This window comes from Oncorhynchus clarkii, chromosome 32, assembly GCF_045791955.1.
Source record: "Oncorhynchus clarkii lewisi isolate Uvic-CL-2024 chromosome 32, UVic_Ocla_1.0, whole genome shotgun sequence".
NCBI lineage: Eukaryota > Metazoa > Chordata > Actinopteri > Salmoniformes > Salmonidae > Oncorhynchus > Oncorhynchus clarkii.
The window spans coordinates 28371742-28386888 of NC_092178.1; the positions used below are offsets into that span (position 1 = coordinate 28371742).

General features: G+C 40.0%; 1 protein-coding gene across 2 annotated transcripts; it reads left to right on the forward strand.

The window, feature by feature from the left end:
• The first annotated feature begins 1983 nt into the window (after nucleotides 1–1983).
• LOC139392168 (krev interaction trapped protein 1-like) lies at nucleotides 1984–13113 on the forward strand. 2 transcript variants are annotated; one of them, XM_071139940.1, is made up of 17 exons: nucleotides 1984–2210; nucleotides 2720–2898; nucleotides 3395–3551; nucleotides 3714–3806; nucleotides 7048–7177; nucleotides 7683–7926; nucleotides 8119–8234; nucleotides 8480–8623; nucleotides 9094–9250; nucleotides 10531–10638; nucleotides 10752–10908; nucleotides 11070–11221; nucleotides 11488–11654; nucleotides 11819–11906; nucleotides 12009–12215; nucleotides 12451–12567; nucleotides 12777–13113. In XM_071139940.1, exons 2-17 carry the CDS (start codon nucleotides 2797–2799, stop codon nucleotides 12864–12866), a joined length of 2229 nt encoding a protein of 742 aa, XP_070996041.1. In that variant the 5' UTR covers nucleotides 1984–2210; nucleotides 2720–2796; the 3' UTR covers nucleotides 12867–13113. The 2 variants fall into 2 exon arrangements, with proteins under 2 accessions (XP_070996041.1, XP_070996042.1); XM_071139941.1 differs by lacking the exon at nucleotides 3714–3806 and having other exon boundaries at nucleotides 2013–2210.
• Nucleotides 13114–15147: the final 2034 nt, after the last annotated feature.

The window sequence follows — 15147 nt, forward strand, 5'->3', positions numbered from 1 at the left end:
TTTGGGGATGACCAGTGAAATATACCTGCTGGAGCGTGTGCTACGGGTGGGTGCTGCTATGGTGACCAGTGAGCTGAGATAAGGCGGGGCTTTACAAAGAGCAAAGACTTATAGATGACCTAGCAAAGACTTATAGATGGCCTGGAGCCAGTGAGTTTGGCAACGAATATAAAGCGAGGGCCAGCCAACGAGAGCATGCAGGTTGCAGTGGTGGGTAGTATGGATGGATTGGAGATGCTTAATGCGAGTCTGGAAGGAGAGTTTACATTCTAACCAGACACCCAGGTATTTGTAGTTGTCCACATATTCTAAGTCAGAACCGTCCAGAGTAGTGATGGTAGGCGGGTGGGCGGGCAGCGATCGGTTGAAGAGCATGCATTTAGTTTGACTTGCATTTAAGAGCAGTTGGAGGCCATGGAATGAATGTTACACTGAATTAATTAGTTAAGTTATGAGTTGTTGTTATTAAATGTTTTATTCCAATGTTATTTAATGGTATTAGTTATTCCATTTCAATATTATATTATAATGAATATTTTTTTTTATGAATTATAAACAACTATTCAAAACCTTTTGCACCTGAATGACATTTTTCAAATAATATTTAGGGCAATTGTACATAATGGATTGTATGGAAAAGTAACAACAAAGAACATGTATGTGCAGGTGAGTTAAAAAGAGGGACTTTACATCAAATCTCCTCATAGTGCAGATATTAATGGTGACATGTGCAAAACCATTTCCCTCGGGGGCCTGTTACCCCGGTACTTTTAAAAATGCCCCTTTTCTAATAACAACTTTTCATGAATATCTAAAAAAGTGTAAACTGTAGCCATTTATTTCCCTTTATAGTTTATTTGCCTAAGCAGTGGTGTAAAGTACTTAAGTAAAAATACTTTAGAGTACAACTTAAGTCGTTTTTTGGGGGTATCTGTACTTTACTATTTATATTTTTGACTCCTTTCACTTTTACTTCACTACATTCCTAAAGAAAAGGATGTACTTTTTACGCCATACATTTTCCCTGACACCCAAAAGAACTTGTTACATTTTGAATGCTTAGCAGGACAGAAAATGGTCCAAATCGCACACTTATCAAGAGAACATCCCTACTGCCTCTGATCTGGCGCACTCACTAAACACAAATGCTTTGTTTTTAAAGCCCTGGCTAGGTCACACCCCAAGAAGAAAATTGTGCGGTATAAGGAATTTTCATAAATAATATAAGGAATTTTCAATTATTTGTACTTTTACTTATGCTACTTAAGTATATTTTAGCAACTACATTTACTTTTGATACTTTAAGTATATTTAAAACCAAATACTTTTACTTTTACTCAAGTAGTATTTTATTGGGTGACTTTCACTTTTACTTGAGTCATACCTTAATAGAACATAATTTTCCTCCACTGCGCCTAAGCATGATCTTCATCCACATACCGATTTTTTTCCAAACGGTGCTTTTTTGGGTCAGCAATTAGACATTGTTTTTAGGGGGGGCTAGTTACCCCCTACTAACCTAACATTTGGGGAAATATTATTATTATTATCATAATCATTAAATAGCCTACCTAAAATATATCATGAGTCTTGTTAAACTAGGTAGAATTGCAAGATATTAGCTTCAAAACAACATATTCATAGATCCTCAAATTAAACAAAATTAAGCTGTTGTTCCATTCAAATGTGAAAAGGGGGGCCCTGGGGAAAAATGGTTGGGAACCTCTGCCATACGTAACCTGAAACTGGCAAAAGTGTACCTTAACTATTTAACATACAAATATTAGGAAACATGGACAATAAATGTACACTAGAATTGCCTGAATGCAATAAAACATAATTCAGAAAAAAATTACGAGTCAATGGCGTTACATCATACCAAAGAAAATTACTTTCACATCCGATTTGATTTCTATCGCCTATCATTTATTTTAATCTGTCTACATTTTCACAAGAAAATATGCGCACTAAGTCCACCCGACCAGCAGAGTTCCCTGTTGTCAAAACGAGTCAGTCCAGGCATAATGTGACTCTTGTCTATTTCGCTTGCTGTGGTCGGCAACCGATGTTATGCTTTTAGGAAAAACAAATATCTACTTAGAAGTTTGCCTAGATTATTGATCCTGCATGTCAATGATTTATTCCACCCGGGAAAATAAAGACACCGACACCATATACTTTTTAAAGTTTGTGAGAAATCATAACATCAGGTATGTTTGAAAGCGTTTCTCGTAGTTTCACGTCTACTTCTAAGGACACAATGTAGCTTTACTGAAAATTCGTGCTGCATATTACTTTTCATGTTGTATTCTACACTGTATGTGATATCAATAGTCTTCAACTGAGGAAGGCAACAGTGTGCTTGGTTTCCGGGGCGTGACTTTTGTTGGGACAGAATAACTTCTTTTAGACTTTTAAACGCAATCAAATGTGCCCTTTGAAAAGATTTTCAACCTAATAGTGCTACTATCATTATGCTATTTTATTTGCATGCGTTAAAGTAACAACCTAGGCTAATGTTGACATTATTAAGTCATTTATTACAAGTTAACAATTTAGAAGTCTTTCAAGATTGATCAGTGATGAGAACGATATAGCATGCTACTTTTAAATAATTAAAATACACCCTGCAATAGAATATAGATTATTAATAGAATAATCATGTTTTGCTGGCTCCCAATAAGATTCTGATTATATTTTATTATTTATAACATTTCAGACATGGTGCTCCTCATCTTCCTCATAAATCGGTCCTTATGTAGGATACCTGATAAAAATTGAAGGCAAGTCAACGCCATGGGCAACCAAGACAACTTGGAAGATGTGTTTGTAGCTGTCGTTCGTCCAAAGAACCATGTCAGTTTGAGCTCTAAGGAATATCGGGCTAAAGCCTATGAGGTAAGACTACAGTACCTTTCATAAAATACAGTAGTGATTAGCGACCATACAACACCTAGCACCTGAAGGTTAGGATCTCTTTGCATAACAGCAAGGGGTTGGACTGAGAGTCGCAGTGTGCTGTGTTTGAGTCCCGATCTGGGCTACTCCCTGGATTTGTTATGTTGGTGTCAGAAGTGGGATACACATTATTTTGTATACATGCTTAAGTATCCCTGCGAGTAGCAGACTATGGTTACAGCAAAGTGGAAACACCTTTATTAATACATTTAGTGTAAGGAGGCTCAGTTCTGGAAAGCTCCCTGGAAATGCAGCTCAAATTTTTGCCATATCATCCACTCCAAATCTTCTGCAATATAATTTTACTTTAACCCAAATATTGTTAATGGCAAATCGCTATTATTTAGCTTATGGATTGATTTCATAAATGTATTTCTAGTTCAGTTTATCTTCACCAGTGACATCATGTGTAACTCTGTTATTACCCCTCCTTTAGATCCTGTTGATAGAAGTTCCTTTGGAAGGAAAAGAGAAGAAACGGAAGAAGGTCTTACTGGCGACCAAAATTCAAGCCAATGGGGACACAGCCAGATCCATTTTGGATTATGTAGAAGAAATGACTAAACCCATATCTAACAACAAGGGTTTTATTGGTAAATAAATATCACTTAGTTGCTTTTCTGTAATTATGGTGGCTTTCCAGATTTGGATGTGAATCATTTGTTAATATAAATGTTCTATGAAGAGTAGAAAGACATTTCAAATAACAAATTGTGTCAAAGCACTAATCCCTCTTATGCTGTTGCTCATCACAGGAAAGCGTGTGGTGCACATGAAGAAATTCCATCTCGATGGTGACAATGAAGGAAAAGAGGTCTCCCTCTTTTTTGTGCCAATTAATGTCAAAGGTAGAACTTGACACTAACTTGTCAGCACATAAATCATTTGGTTTACAATAACTTATAAATTATTAGAAATGTTATAAATGGGGGCCTCCTGAGTGGCGCAGCGTTCTAAGGCACTGCATCACAGTGCTTGAGGCGTCACTACAGACCCAGGCTGTGTCGCAAATGGCCGTGACCGGAAGTCCCATAGGGTGGCGCACAATTGGCCAGTGTCGTCTGAGTTAGGAGAGGGTTTGGCCGGGGGGCTTTACTTGGCTCATCATGTTCTAGTGTCTACTTGTGGCGCGCCTGCAGGCTGACTTCAGTCGTCAGTGGAACGGTGTTTTCTCCAACACATTGGTTCGGCTGGCTTTCGGTTTAAGCGGGTGGATGTTAAGGAGTGCAATTTGACGGGTCATGTTTTGGAGGATGCATGACTCAACCGTTGCCTCTCCCAAGCCCATTGGGGAGTTGCAGTGAAGAGACGATCTTAATTGGATCGCAATTGGATATCACGAAATTGGGGTGAAAAAGGGGGTAAAATCCCTTAATAAAAATAAGCAAAAAATGAGGTAGAATATAAATAATGCAAATACTGAGCATTAGTATAGTGCCTTTAGAAAGTATTCAAACCCTTAATTTATTCAACATTTTGTTGTTACAGCTTGAATTCAAAATTTATTAAATTGTGATTTTTTTCTCGTCCATCTACACACAATACTCCATAATGACAGTGAAAATCTGTTTTAGATTTTTAGCAAATTTATTGAAAATAAAATACAGAAATATCTCTTTTACGTAAGCATTCACACCTTTAGTCAATACTTTGTAGAAGCACCTTTGGCAGGGATTACAGCTGTGAGTCTTTCTGGGTATGTCACTAAGAGCTTTCCACACAAGGATTGTATAACATTTGCCCATTATTATTTTCAAAATTCTTCAAGCTCTGTTGAATTTGTTGTTGATCATTGCTAGACAACCATTTTCAGGTCTTGCAATAGATTTAAGTTCAAACTGTAACTCGGCCACTCAGGAACATTCACTGTGTTCTTGTTAAGCAACTTCAGTGTATATTTGGCTTTGTGTTTTAAGTTATTGTCCTGCTGAAAGGTGAATTAATCTCCCAGTGTCTGGTGAAAAGCAGACTGAACCAGGTTTTCCTCTAGGGTTTTGCGTGTTCTTAGCTCCATTCTGTTTATTTTTTATCCTGAAACTCCCCAGCCCTTAATGGTTACAAGCATACCCATAACATGATGCAGCCACCACTATGCTTGAAAATATGGAGAGTGGTACTTTGTAATGTGTTGTATTGGATTTGCCCCAAACATAACGCTTTGTATATGCTGTTGATTGACTACAGCTCAGCGTTCAACACCATAGTGCCCACGAAGCTTATCAATAAGCTATGGACCCTGGGAATAAACGCCTCCCTCTGCAACTGGATCCTGGACTTCCTGACGGGCCGCCCCCAGGTGGTAAAGGTAGGCAACAACATGTCTGCCACACCTCAACACTGTACTCACACAACTGCGTGGCCAAAGACGAATACCACACCATCATTAAGTTTGCTGACGACACAACAGTGGTAGGCCTGATCTGATCACCGACAACGATGAGACAGCCTATAGGGAGGAGGTCAGAGAACTGGCAGTGTGGTGCCAGAACAACAACCTCTCCCTCAATGGGAGCAAGACAAAGGAGCTGATCATGGACTACAGGAAAAGGCAGGCCGAACAGGCCCCCATTAACATCAACGGGGCTGTAGTGGAGCGGGTTGAGAGTTTCAAGTTCCTTGGTGTCCACATCACCAACAATCTATCATGGTCCAAACACACCAAGGCAGTCATGAAGAGGGCACAACAAAACCTTTTCCCCCTCAGGAGACTGAAAATATTTGGCATGGGTCCCCAGATCTTCAAAAAGTTATATAGCTGCACCATCGAGAGCATCTTGACCGGTTGCATCACCGTCTGGTATGGCAACTGCTCGGCATCTGACCATAAGGCGCTACAGAAGGTACTGCGTACGGTCCAGTACATCACTGGGGCCAAGCTTCCTGCCATCCAGGACCTATATACTAGGCAATGTCAGAGGAAAGCGCAAAAAATTGTCAGAGACTCCAGTCACCCAAGTCATAGACTGTTTTCTCTGCTACGGCACGGCAAGCGGTACCTGGAGCGCCAAGTCTAGGACCAAGAGGCTCCTTAACAGCTTCTACCCCCAAGCCACAAGACTGCTGAACAATGAATCAAATGGCCACTGGACTATTACATTGACCGCCCCCCCCTCCATTTGTTTTGTATACTGCTGCTACTCGCTGTTTATCATCTATGCATAGTCACTTCACCCCTACCTACATGTACAAATTACCTCTAACCTGTACCTATCCTATATATACCCTTGTTTTTGTTAAGTTATTGTGTTACTTTTGTATTATTTTTTACATTAGTTTATTTGGTAAATATTTTCTTAACTCTTCTTGAACTGCACTATTGGTGCCATTTCACAGTAAGGGCGGCAGGTAGCCTTGTGGTTAGAGCGTTGGATTAGTAACCGAAAAGGTTGCAAGATCAAATGCCCGAGCTGACAAGGTAAAAATCTGTCGTTCTGCCCCTGAACAAGGCAGTTAACCCACTGTTCCTAGGCCGTCATTGAAAATAAGAATTTGTTCTGAACTGATTTGCGTAGTTTAAAAAGGTAAAAAATAAATACAATTAAAATAAAGGTCTACACTTGTTGTATTCGGCACGTGACAAATAAAGTTGGATTTGTTTTGTATAAAGGACAAAAAAATGCATTACTTTAGTGCCTTGTTGCAAACAGGATATATGTTTTGAAATATTTTTATTCTGCACATGCTTGCTTTTTTCACTCTGTCAATTAGGTTAGTAGGGTTTGAATACTTATTCAGTTAATTTGTAAAAAAAAAAAAAAAATCCACTTTGACATTATGGGGTATTGTGTGTAGGCGAGTAACAACAAAACTCAATTTAATCTATTTTAAATTCAGCCTGTAACACAACAAAATGTGGAAAAAGTGAAGGGGTGTGAATACTTTCTTAAGGCACTGTGTAATTAAAAAAAAGTTATGACTTGTATAGTAATACAAGTAATACAATAATTCCTGACCCCATGGTAAGTGTTAGAACACTTGTATCTGGGGTACTTTTTAAAGCATTCCTTAGAATAATTCCTTAATAATATTGTTTAGCTAACAATGTTTTTTTTTATTATTGTGTGCTGCTTATTGGTCTTTCGGGAACAGATAATAGCAAGCCTATCTACAACCCTGGGAGCCCAAGTTTTTACTGCCTCCAGGATATCATGCGTGTGTGTAGCGAGACCAGCACTCATTTCTCCTCCATCACCTCAAAGATGCTCCTGGCCTTGGACAAGTAAGTCTTTGTCTATGATTTCATATTGAAGTAATTTAGCAGGCGCCCTGATCCACTGTTTTTTCTGTGTATCAAGAGAGCTTAAAACCAGTGTATATGGTAGCTTCACTTACTCTACCATCTTCATGGCTGTTGTATTCATGCCACTTCGGGGGTGGTAGGTAGCACAGAGGTTAGAGGTGGACCGGTAACAGAAAGGTTGTTGGTTTAATTCCCGGGCCGGACGATGAACTAAGTGTTGAACTAGACTAGTTACTGGAGGCCTGCTGGTTTCAGGTTATTACTACTATCCACTGCTGTTGTGCCTTTGAGCAGTCTCATGACTGTGTATGTGTGGTGTCCGGGGGTTGGGATTGGAAATAACATAAGATATTTAAAACGACTTACAGTGCAGTGAGTGACACAGTAGATATTTCACCCACCATAGAGACATTGGTAAGCCTTACCAGAACGTCACCACTAAACCTTGACCTTTGAACTTGTATCTTGTACCTGCCCTATCCAGGTGGCTGGCAGAGAAGCACACCATGCCTCACGCCATTGCAGCTCTGTTCCGGCCCGCACCGGTGGACCGAGTCAAGACCAATGTGAGTAACCCTGCATATACCAGCGAGGGCAAACCCAGTGATGGAGATTTGCACATGGGCTACACCGCCTTGGAGATCAAGAGCAAGATGCTGTCACTGGAGAAGGCTGACATGTGCATTCAAAACCCTCTCTACGGCTCAGACCTGCAGTATACCAACCGGGTGAGAGCCCAGATACCGTTTTTTCCAATTCCTACCCTCTCCCGAGGGACGGCTTACAAGACAGTTCACATTTTTTGTTTTAGCCCTGCACGGACACACTTTTATTTAAACAGAAATAGTGTGTATCATAATAAAAATATGTGAAGATAAACTACAGTGTTTACGTATCCTCTCTATTTTTGCAATTTCTAGGTGGACAAAGTTATCATCAACCCTTACTTTGGCCTTGGTGCTCCAGATTACTCTAAAATCCAGATCCCTACAAGAGAAAAGTGGCAGCACGGCTCTAACAATGTGACAGAGGAAAAGTGAGTATGCCTCCCAAAATGTAACTTCAAAACAACTTAATGAATTCTCCAGACCTGGGTTCAAATAGTATTCTTTTCCCTTCAAATAGTTTGAGCCTGTCTGGATTTGCCAAATAGGTGACATTTCCACATTTGGGACTATTTGTGCCAGGCAACCTATCTGGCAGTTTGGGCCTTTTCAAATGCCTCATGACATTGTGACGTTCAAGTGATTGAACGAGGCCTATTCTCTGTCTCCTCCATAGGGAGCACCAGTGGGTGGATGACTTCCCCCTACACCGCAGTGCCTGTGAAGGTGACACAGATCTGCTCACCAAGCTCCTGGAAAGTGGCTTCTCAGTCAAACAGCTGGACAGCGACCACTGGGCCCCCATCCACTACGCCTGCTGGTACATCTCATACGAGTAGTGTTTTGTTCTAGCACGGCTGTACACCAAAACAAGTGGCAGGGCTGCCATTTTGCTGAAAAACTCATCCTAGATTGTAAACCAACCTGTAAAATAAAGTAAAAATAAAGTGTTACCCAAATTCCCTAAAGAAAATGAAAGTCTCTAAGGACATTAACATTTATATATTTTTTTATTGTACAGCTAACGTCAAATATGCCGCTCTGTACCATCACTCATTCCTATGTCTTTATGTACATATTCTTTATCCCTTTACACTTGTGTGTATAAGGTAGTAGTTTTGGAATTGTTAGTTAGATTACTTGTTGGTTATTACTGCATTGTCGGAACTAGAAGCACAAGCATTTCGCTACACTCGCATTAACATCTGCTAACCATGTGTATGTGACAAATACATTTGATTTGATTTGATTTGAAATAAGAGTAAAACTTCTGTGTTGTTTTGAATGTAGGTATGGTAAAGTGGAGGCGACAAAGCTACTGCTGGAGAAGGGAAACTGTAACCCCAACCTGCTGAATGGCCAGCTGAGCTCCCTGCTGCACTTTGCAGCTGGAGGGGGCCACTCAGAGATAGTACAGCTTCTGCTCCAACATCCTGAGATAGACCGGGTAAGACTGAGACAGATGCACTAAAACAGGTTTAGATCCTGACAGGGGTCTCCGACTCTAGTCCTGAGGAGATATTAGGTGCATAGGCTTTCATGCTAGCCCTTCAGTAGCACATCTGATTCCCAGGCTGAAGATCATGCTTAGTTGATTATTTGAATCAGGTTTGTTTGCGATGTGCTCAGTGGTTAAATTGAGCCAGAGCTGCCCGGAGCCAAGCTCCTGCACCTTGGGTGAAAGGGAGAGCCAGGCAGAGCCAGGCAGAGCCAAGCTTCTACACCTCACAGGTCAAAAGACAAAAGTAGGATAAAAGTATGCTAAATCAAGATTAGGGTTAGTGTTGAACATAAGGCTAAGGTCAAGGGTTAGATTTATGGTTAAGGGACACAGGTTAGGAGAGAATTTTTGCTAACCCTAACCCTTTCCCTAACGTTAAACACAGTCTCCTAACCTGCTACATGAATTATCCTAACCTGCTGCATAAGTTCTCCTAACCTGCTACGAAAAAGCAACTTTGATATCAGTGGCTTGAAAAGAGTGCTTGCCTTATGGGTAAGGTTATGAATGGAACACTAGTCACTTTAATAATGTTTACATATTTTGCATTACTTATCTCATATGTATATACTGTATTCTATTCTACTGTATTGTAGTCTATGCCACTCTGACATTGCTCGTCCATATATTTATATATTCTTAATTCCATTCCTTTACTTAGATTTGTGTTTATTTGGTTTATGTTGTGAAATTGTTACATATTACTTATTAGATATTACTGCACTGTCGGAGCTAGAAACACAAGCATTTCGCTACACCCACAATAACATCTGCTAAACACGTGTATGTGACCAATAACATTTGATTTGTTGACTAGTAGGCTCAGGGTTGAGTCGGGGCGTGGACATGAACCTAGGGATAGGTTTAAGTTAAGCGTTATGGCTGTGGTTAGAGTTGAGCCAGGGTGTCGACAAGAGGAAAGTGTGGAGAGACAGCAGAAGACAGTGAGCATGGCTTAACCATAATCCCAACACTTTTGAATTCCCAATTCAACCCCTAAATGTGCTGGAATAAAAGCCTGCACACCCAGTAGCTCTCCAAGACCTGCATTGGAGAACCGTTGTTGAATCCAGTATATCCTCCATCCTATTTGCATTATGACCACATACTGTAGGGTGTGCTGGTACCAGTGGAACTTCATAGCTTAGGATTTCAATATGTTCCCAGTAGTAAGTAGCAGTAAGAAAGTCAGTCACTTTGCTTGCTTGTTTCTATACTCTTATAAGCACATAGAGGATCAGCAAAAGAGATCGCCCCTGCAAATCTGTGAAGAGAACAAGCAAAACGAATGGGAGGAGACAGTGAAACTCCTACAGCAAGCCAATAACAAACCAGTGAGTGTGGAGTGTGTGTGTGTCAGTGTGCGTGACTGTATGCTATTCCAACAGACTTGTCAAAGTATTTTATTACCATTAGCAGTTGATGAAACTGTGTGTTCGTTCCGCAGTACGAGAAGGTGCGCATCTACCGCATGGACGGCTCGTACCGCTCGGTGGAGCTGAAGCACGGCAACAACACATCAGTGCAGCAGATTATGGAGGGCATGCGGCTTTCCAAGGACACCCAGCAGTACTTCACCATCTGGATCTGCTCCGAGAACCTCAGTGAGTCACACATACACATAGATCCAATATAGATATATAGATCCAAAATGGCTGCCCAATATTTGTGCATAGGTATTATATTATTGTATCTGTAGTACCCTATTTCCATGCTACCTGTGCTCATGACACCCTTTGTGTCTGTTTGTCTGGTCATCCATCAGACCTGCAGCTAAAGCCCTACCACAAGCCCCTGCAGCACCTGCGTATCTGGACAGAGATCGTCACTGACCTCACTGTCCTGGACCCCCAGAGGGAGAATCCACAGCTCTTCCTCCGTAGAGATGTCCGTCTGCCCCTCGACATTGAGAAAAAGGTTTGTAACCAATTTGATTCTGATCAACTTTATTATCCCCTTGGGAAATTCTTCTTGCTGCATATGTAAAGCAAGGATTTGGGATATTGAATATTGCTTAGATCAGTGTTTCTCAACTCTGGTTAACTCTGGTTAACTCTGGGTGTGCATGAATTTGTTTCAGCCCAGTAATAGTAAACATGATTAAACTGATCAAGGGTTTGGTGTTTAAGTTCATTAATTTGTTCATTAATCCATCCACGATTGGCTTGAATCTTCTCCTCCAGATTGAGGACCCCCTGTCCATCCTGATCCTGTTTGATGAGGCCAGACACTGCCTCCTCAAGGGCTTCTTCCCCTCCCCGGACAGCAAGCTGATCACCCTGGCCAGCCTTCTGCTGCAGATCATCTACGGAAACTATGAGAGCAAGAAGCACAAGCAGGGTTTCCTTAAGTAAATATCTTAAATTGGTCCCCGAATTCAGTCAATCTAGCATAGTACTCTTCTTTAAAACTAGGGAAATCTTGGTATGATATTTGAAGATAAGGTACATAAAGCTGTGGTAATATGATATACTATTGACATAACTGTCTATGTAAATGTTTTGTTTTCAACAGTGAGGAAAACCTGAAATCTATTGTCCCAATATCCAAGGTGAAAAGCAAAGCACATCATTGGACAAGCAAGATTCTTCATGAGTATAAGGTCAGGTTTATTTTCATTATTTAGTTTTTTTGAAATAACTTGTAAACATTTATATCTGTGGGGTCAAACTCTTAGCCTTACTTAACCTTATTGGCCCCACAGTGCTTCAGTATGAGTGAGGGTGTGAGCAAAGAGATGCACCACCTCCAGAGGCTCTTCCTGCAGAACTGCTGGGACATCCCGACCTATGGTGCCGCCTTCTTCACAGGCCAGGTCTTCACCAAGGCTAGCTCCAGCAACCACAAAGTCATCCACGTCTTCGTGGGTGTCAACACCAAGGGCCTGCACCTCATGAACATGGAGACCAAGGTACCCCGGGGCTATTTGTTGGTTGGGGACAGATTCATATGAATGCAGAGAGAACCATGTTTAACCATGCAGTATACAGAATACATTCTTATTTAGTGGTCACAAAGTAAGCATGGCTGTAAATATCTAAGCATATAAATAAGGCTCAAAAGTATCCAGCTTTGTATATTTTGAATGTTTTCATGTAAATGCCCTCTTACTGATGCTGTGCATATGTTTTACTGTGTATCTGTAGGTACTTCTTATCAGTCTGGGGTATGGCTCTTTCATGTGGCAGCTCGGGCATGCTGATCAGTACTTTCAGATTCACAGTCTGGAAAATAAGATGAATTTCATTGTGCACACCAAACAGGTAAATATAGGACCTTTCCCAAGTCATTCCAATGGATGTATCTGTGATTATGTTTAATCAATGTGTTGTAGCCTGGAAAGCAGTGCAGATTGTATGATTTATAAGAAAATATTTACCATAGCATATAGTTCTAACTGAAGAGTTGATTGTGGGCAATATTACATGAAATTGCTTGTATTCATTGGCTCCTTTTCTTCTTTCCTCAATAGGCTGGCCTAATTGTTAAACTGTTAATGAAGTTGAGTGGACAAATGACTCCAAATGACAGAAGTTTAACAGACAAGTATGCATATGGTTGATTTACCATGTACTTTTTCCCCCATTTGTTTTGCTTTCTTGTATTGTAATTTGCTTTTTTTGAGGAAAAAGTATTTTCACAAATTACATAGTTTTGTATCACAATAGAACAAGACATGTTTCACATTTGGTTTATTTGATATTAATATTTCTGTTACATTTGACAAATTCTTACATGCTGTAATTTTTATGGTTGTAAATAATGTGTATTTAATGATTCATTTTAATAAAATGAATACTATATGAGTGTAATTCCTTCTGTTTTGATGAAAATAGCACTGCCCATATAACTCAATCTTATGAGCACAATTTATTTGTTATCTGTGTGCATTTTGTGGCTAGAAATGGTTTCAGTTCTGCAATGCAAAGTAAAACGACATTAGGACAAATTAATTCCCAAAAAACTTGAAATCAGTGAAAGACAATGAAAATGTAACGTCAGAAATCAGACGGACTGACATCGGTAACATCAGTAACTGACACGAGGGAGCTCTGCTAAAATAAATGACTGAACTTGTCCACAGTACGGTCATTTCAAACGGCTTGAACAAGATAACGTCGCTAAATTTGTATTCAAACGTTTAAAACCATGTGAAATTAATTGAAGTGAGTAATAAGACATTCTGCAAGATTCAGCCAACTTCGATGCACGAGGGGAGAGGAAACGTCATTGTTTACATTATGTAACCATGGTAGCCATGATAATAGCCTGCTGACATCTTCTGTATCACTGAAAGTCAGTGAAATTGATTTAACTTATATAGAAGTAAATTTATATGGCGATGTTGTGGACAAACCAAAGGTAACATTAAAATGATATGCTTTGGCAACGATACGCTTTAAGTTAGTGACATGCGAAATTAGCTCTGCCATCGTGTTTGGAAGCTTGCCAGCCGAGAGCCAGCTTCAGTGTTACATAACAATAACAATATCTTCACTCAGCAAGTGTTGTAACAATTTGTGGAATGAGACGGGTACAAGTACCATTACTGTAACATTCACCAACAACAGTATCTATAATTGTAACAGTATGGAAATGACAGGTGCACTTTGGGCTCTATAGAGCCCCACTGTGGAGGTGTCATAATACCCATAAAACCTAGGGGTCAAACAGGGAAATGGTTCCAGTCATTTTTCCACCATTCTTTTTTCCCATAGAGAATTTTAGGAACACTTCAAATAAGGGCTGTGTTTTGTGTAGGCTGACACTGGCATGATGTTTTGATAACCATGTATATCTCTCTCGGACAAGGTGACTTTTATCAATATATTCGGTTCTATTTACTCTCAGATTTCGAAAAAACTAATTAGCATCAAAGTAGACATAATGCAAGACTACAAATCCCTGCAAGCTCCTGCACGCCGTCTCTAGCTGACACCTTTGCTAACAGGTATTGTGTCAATTTAAATAACATTTAATTTTTGGGTTGTAAATACAGGTGAATATATTGATAAAAGTAACCTTGTCCTAGAAAGATTTAAACGGTTATAAATGTCACGCCACAGCCCTTATTTTAGGTGTTTCTAAAATCCCCTATGGGAAAAATAAATGGTGGGAAAACTATTGGAACCATTTCCTTGTTTGACCGCTAGGTTTTATGGGTATTATGACTCATACTGTGGTACTCTATTCCATAGCCATGGGAAGTAAGGGTGCTGTAGCACCCCCTGAAAAAACAATCTGTAGCATGGGCAAAGAAATTGCACATCCCTACCCCAAACATCTTCCCGCTGCTATGCTCTATTCAATCTGTGCTACAAATGTAAAGATAATTTCTGATTGAGCCGACATATGCTGTGTTTACCGTGAATGCAGTCTCCGGTTGCCTTTACATTTCAATCACGCTGTAACGCTGAATTTACAGATTGAATACAGATCAAAATCTAACCGCTATCTTGTTTCGCAGGGTTAATACAAGTCAGAGATAATGTTGGAAGACATGACTGACCAAAACTCTCCTTTGGAATTAATTCAGGAAAAACCTGTGACATTCCTCACTTTATCAAACAATGAGCTAAAACACTTCCAGAAGAAATAGGAGACTTGAACAATGTGGAATTATTATCTCTTCAAGGAAACAAATTAACTTCAATACCTTCAGCTGTCCACTCCCTGGACATCCTCAGAGCCCTTGACATCAGTAATAATACAATTGTAAGGCTTCCGGATGAAATCTGTCAGTTGGAGAATATCACACATCTCAATTCAAGCAACAACAAACTCAATCTCCGATTTGACACACTGAACTCTATCAGAGAAGTAGTTGGTAAACCAGGCGAGGC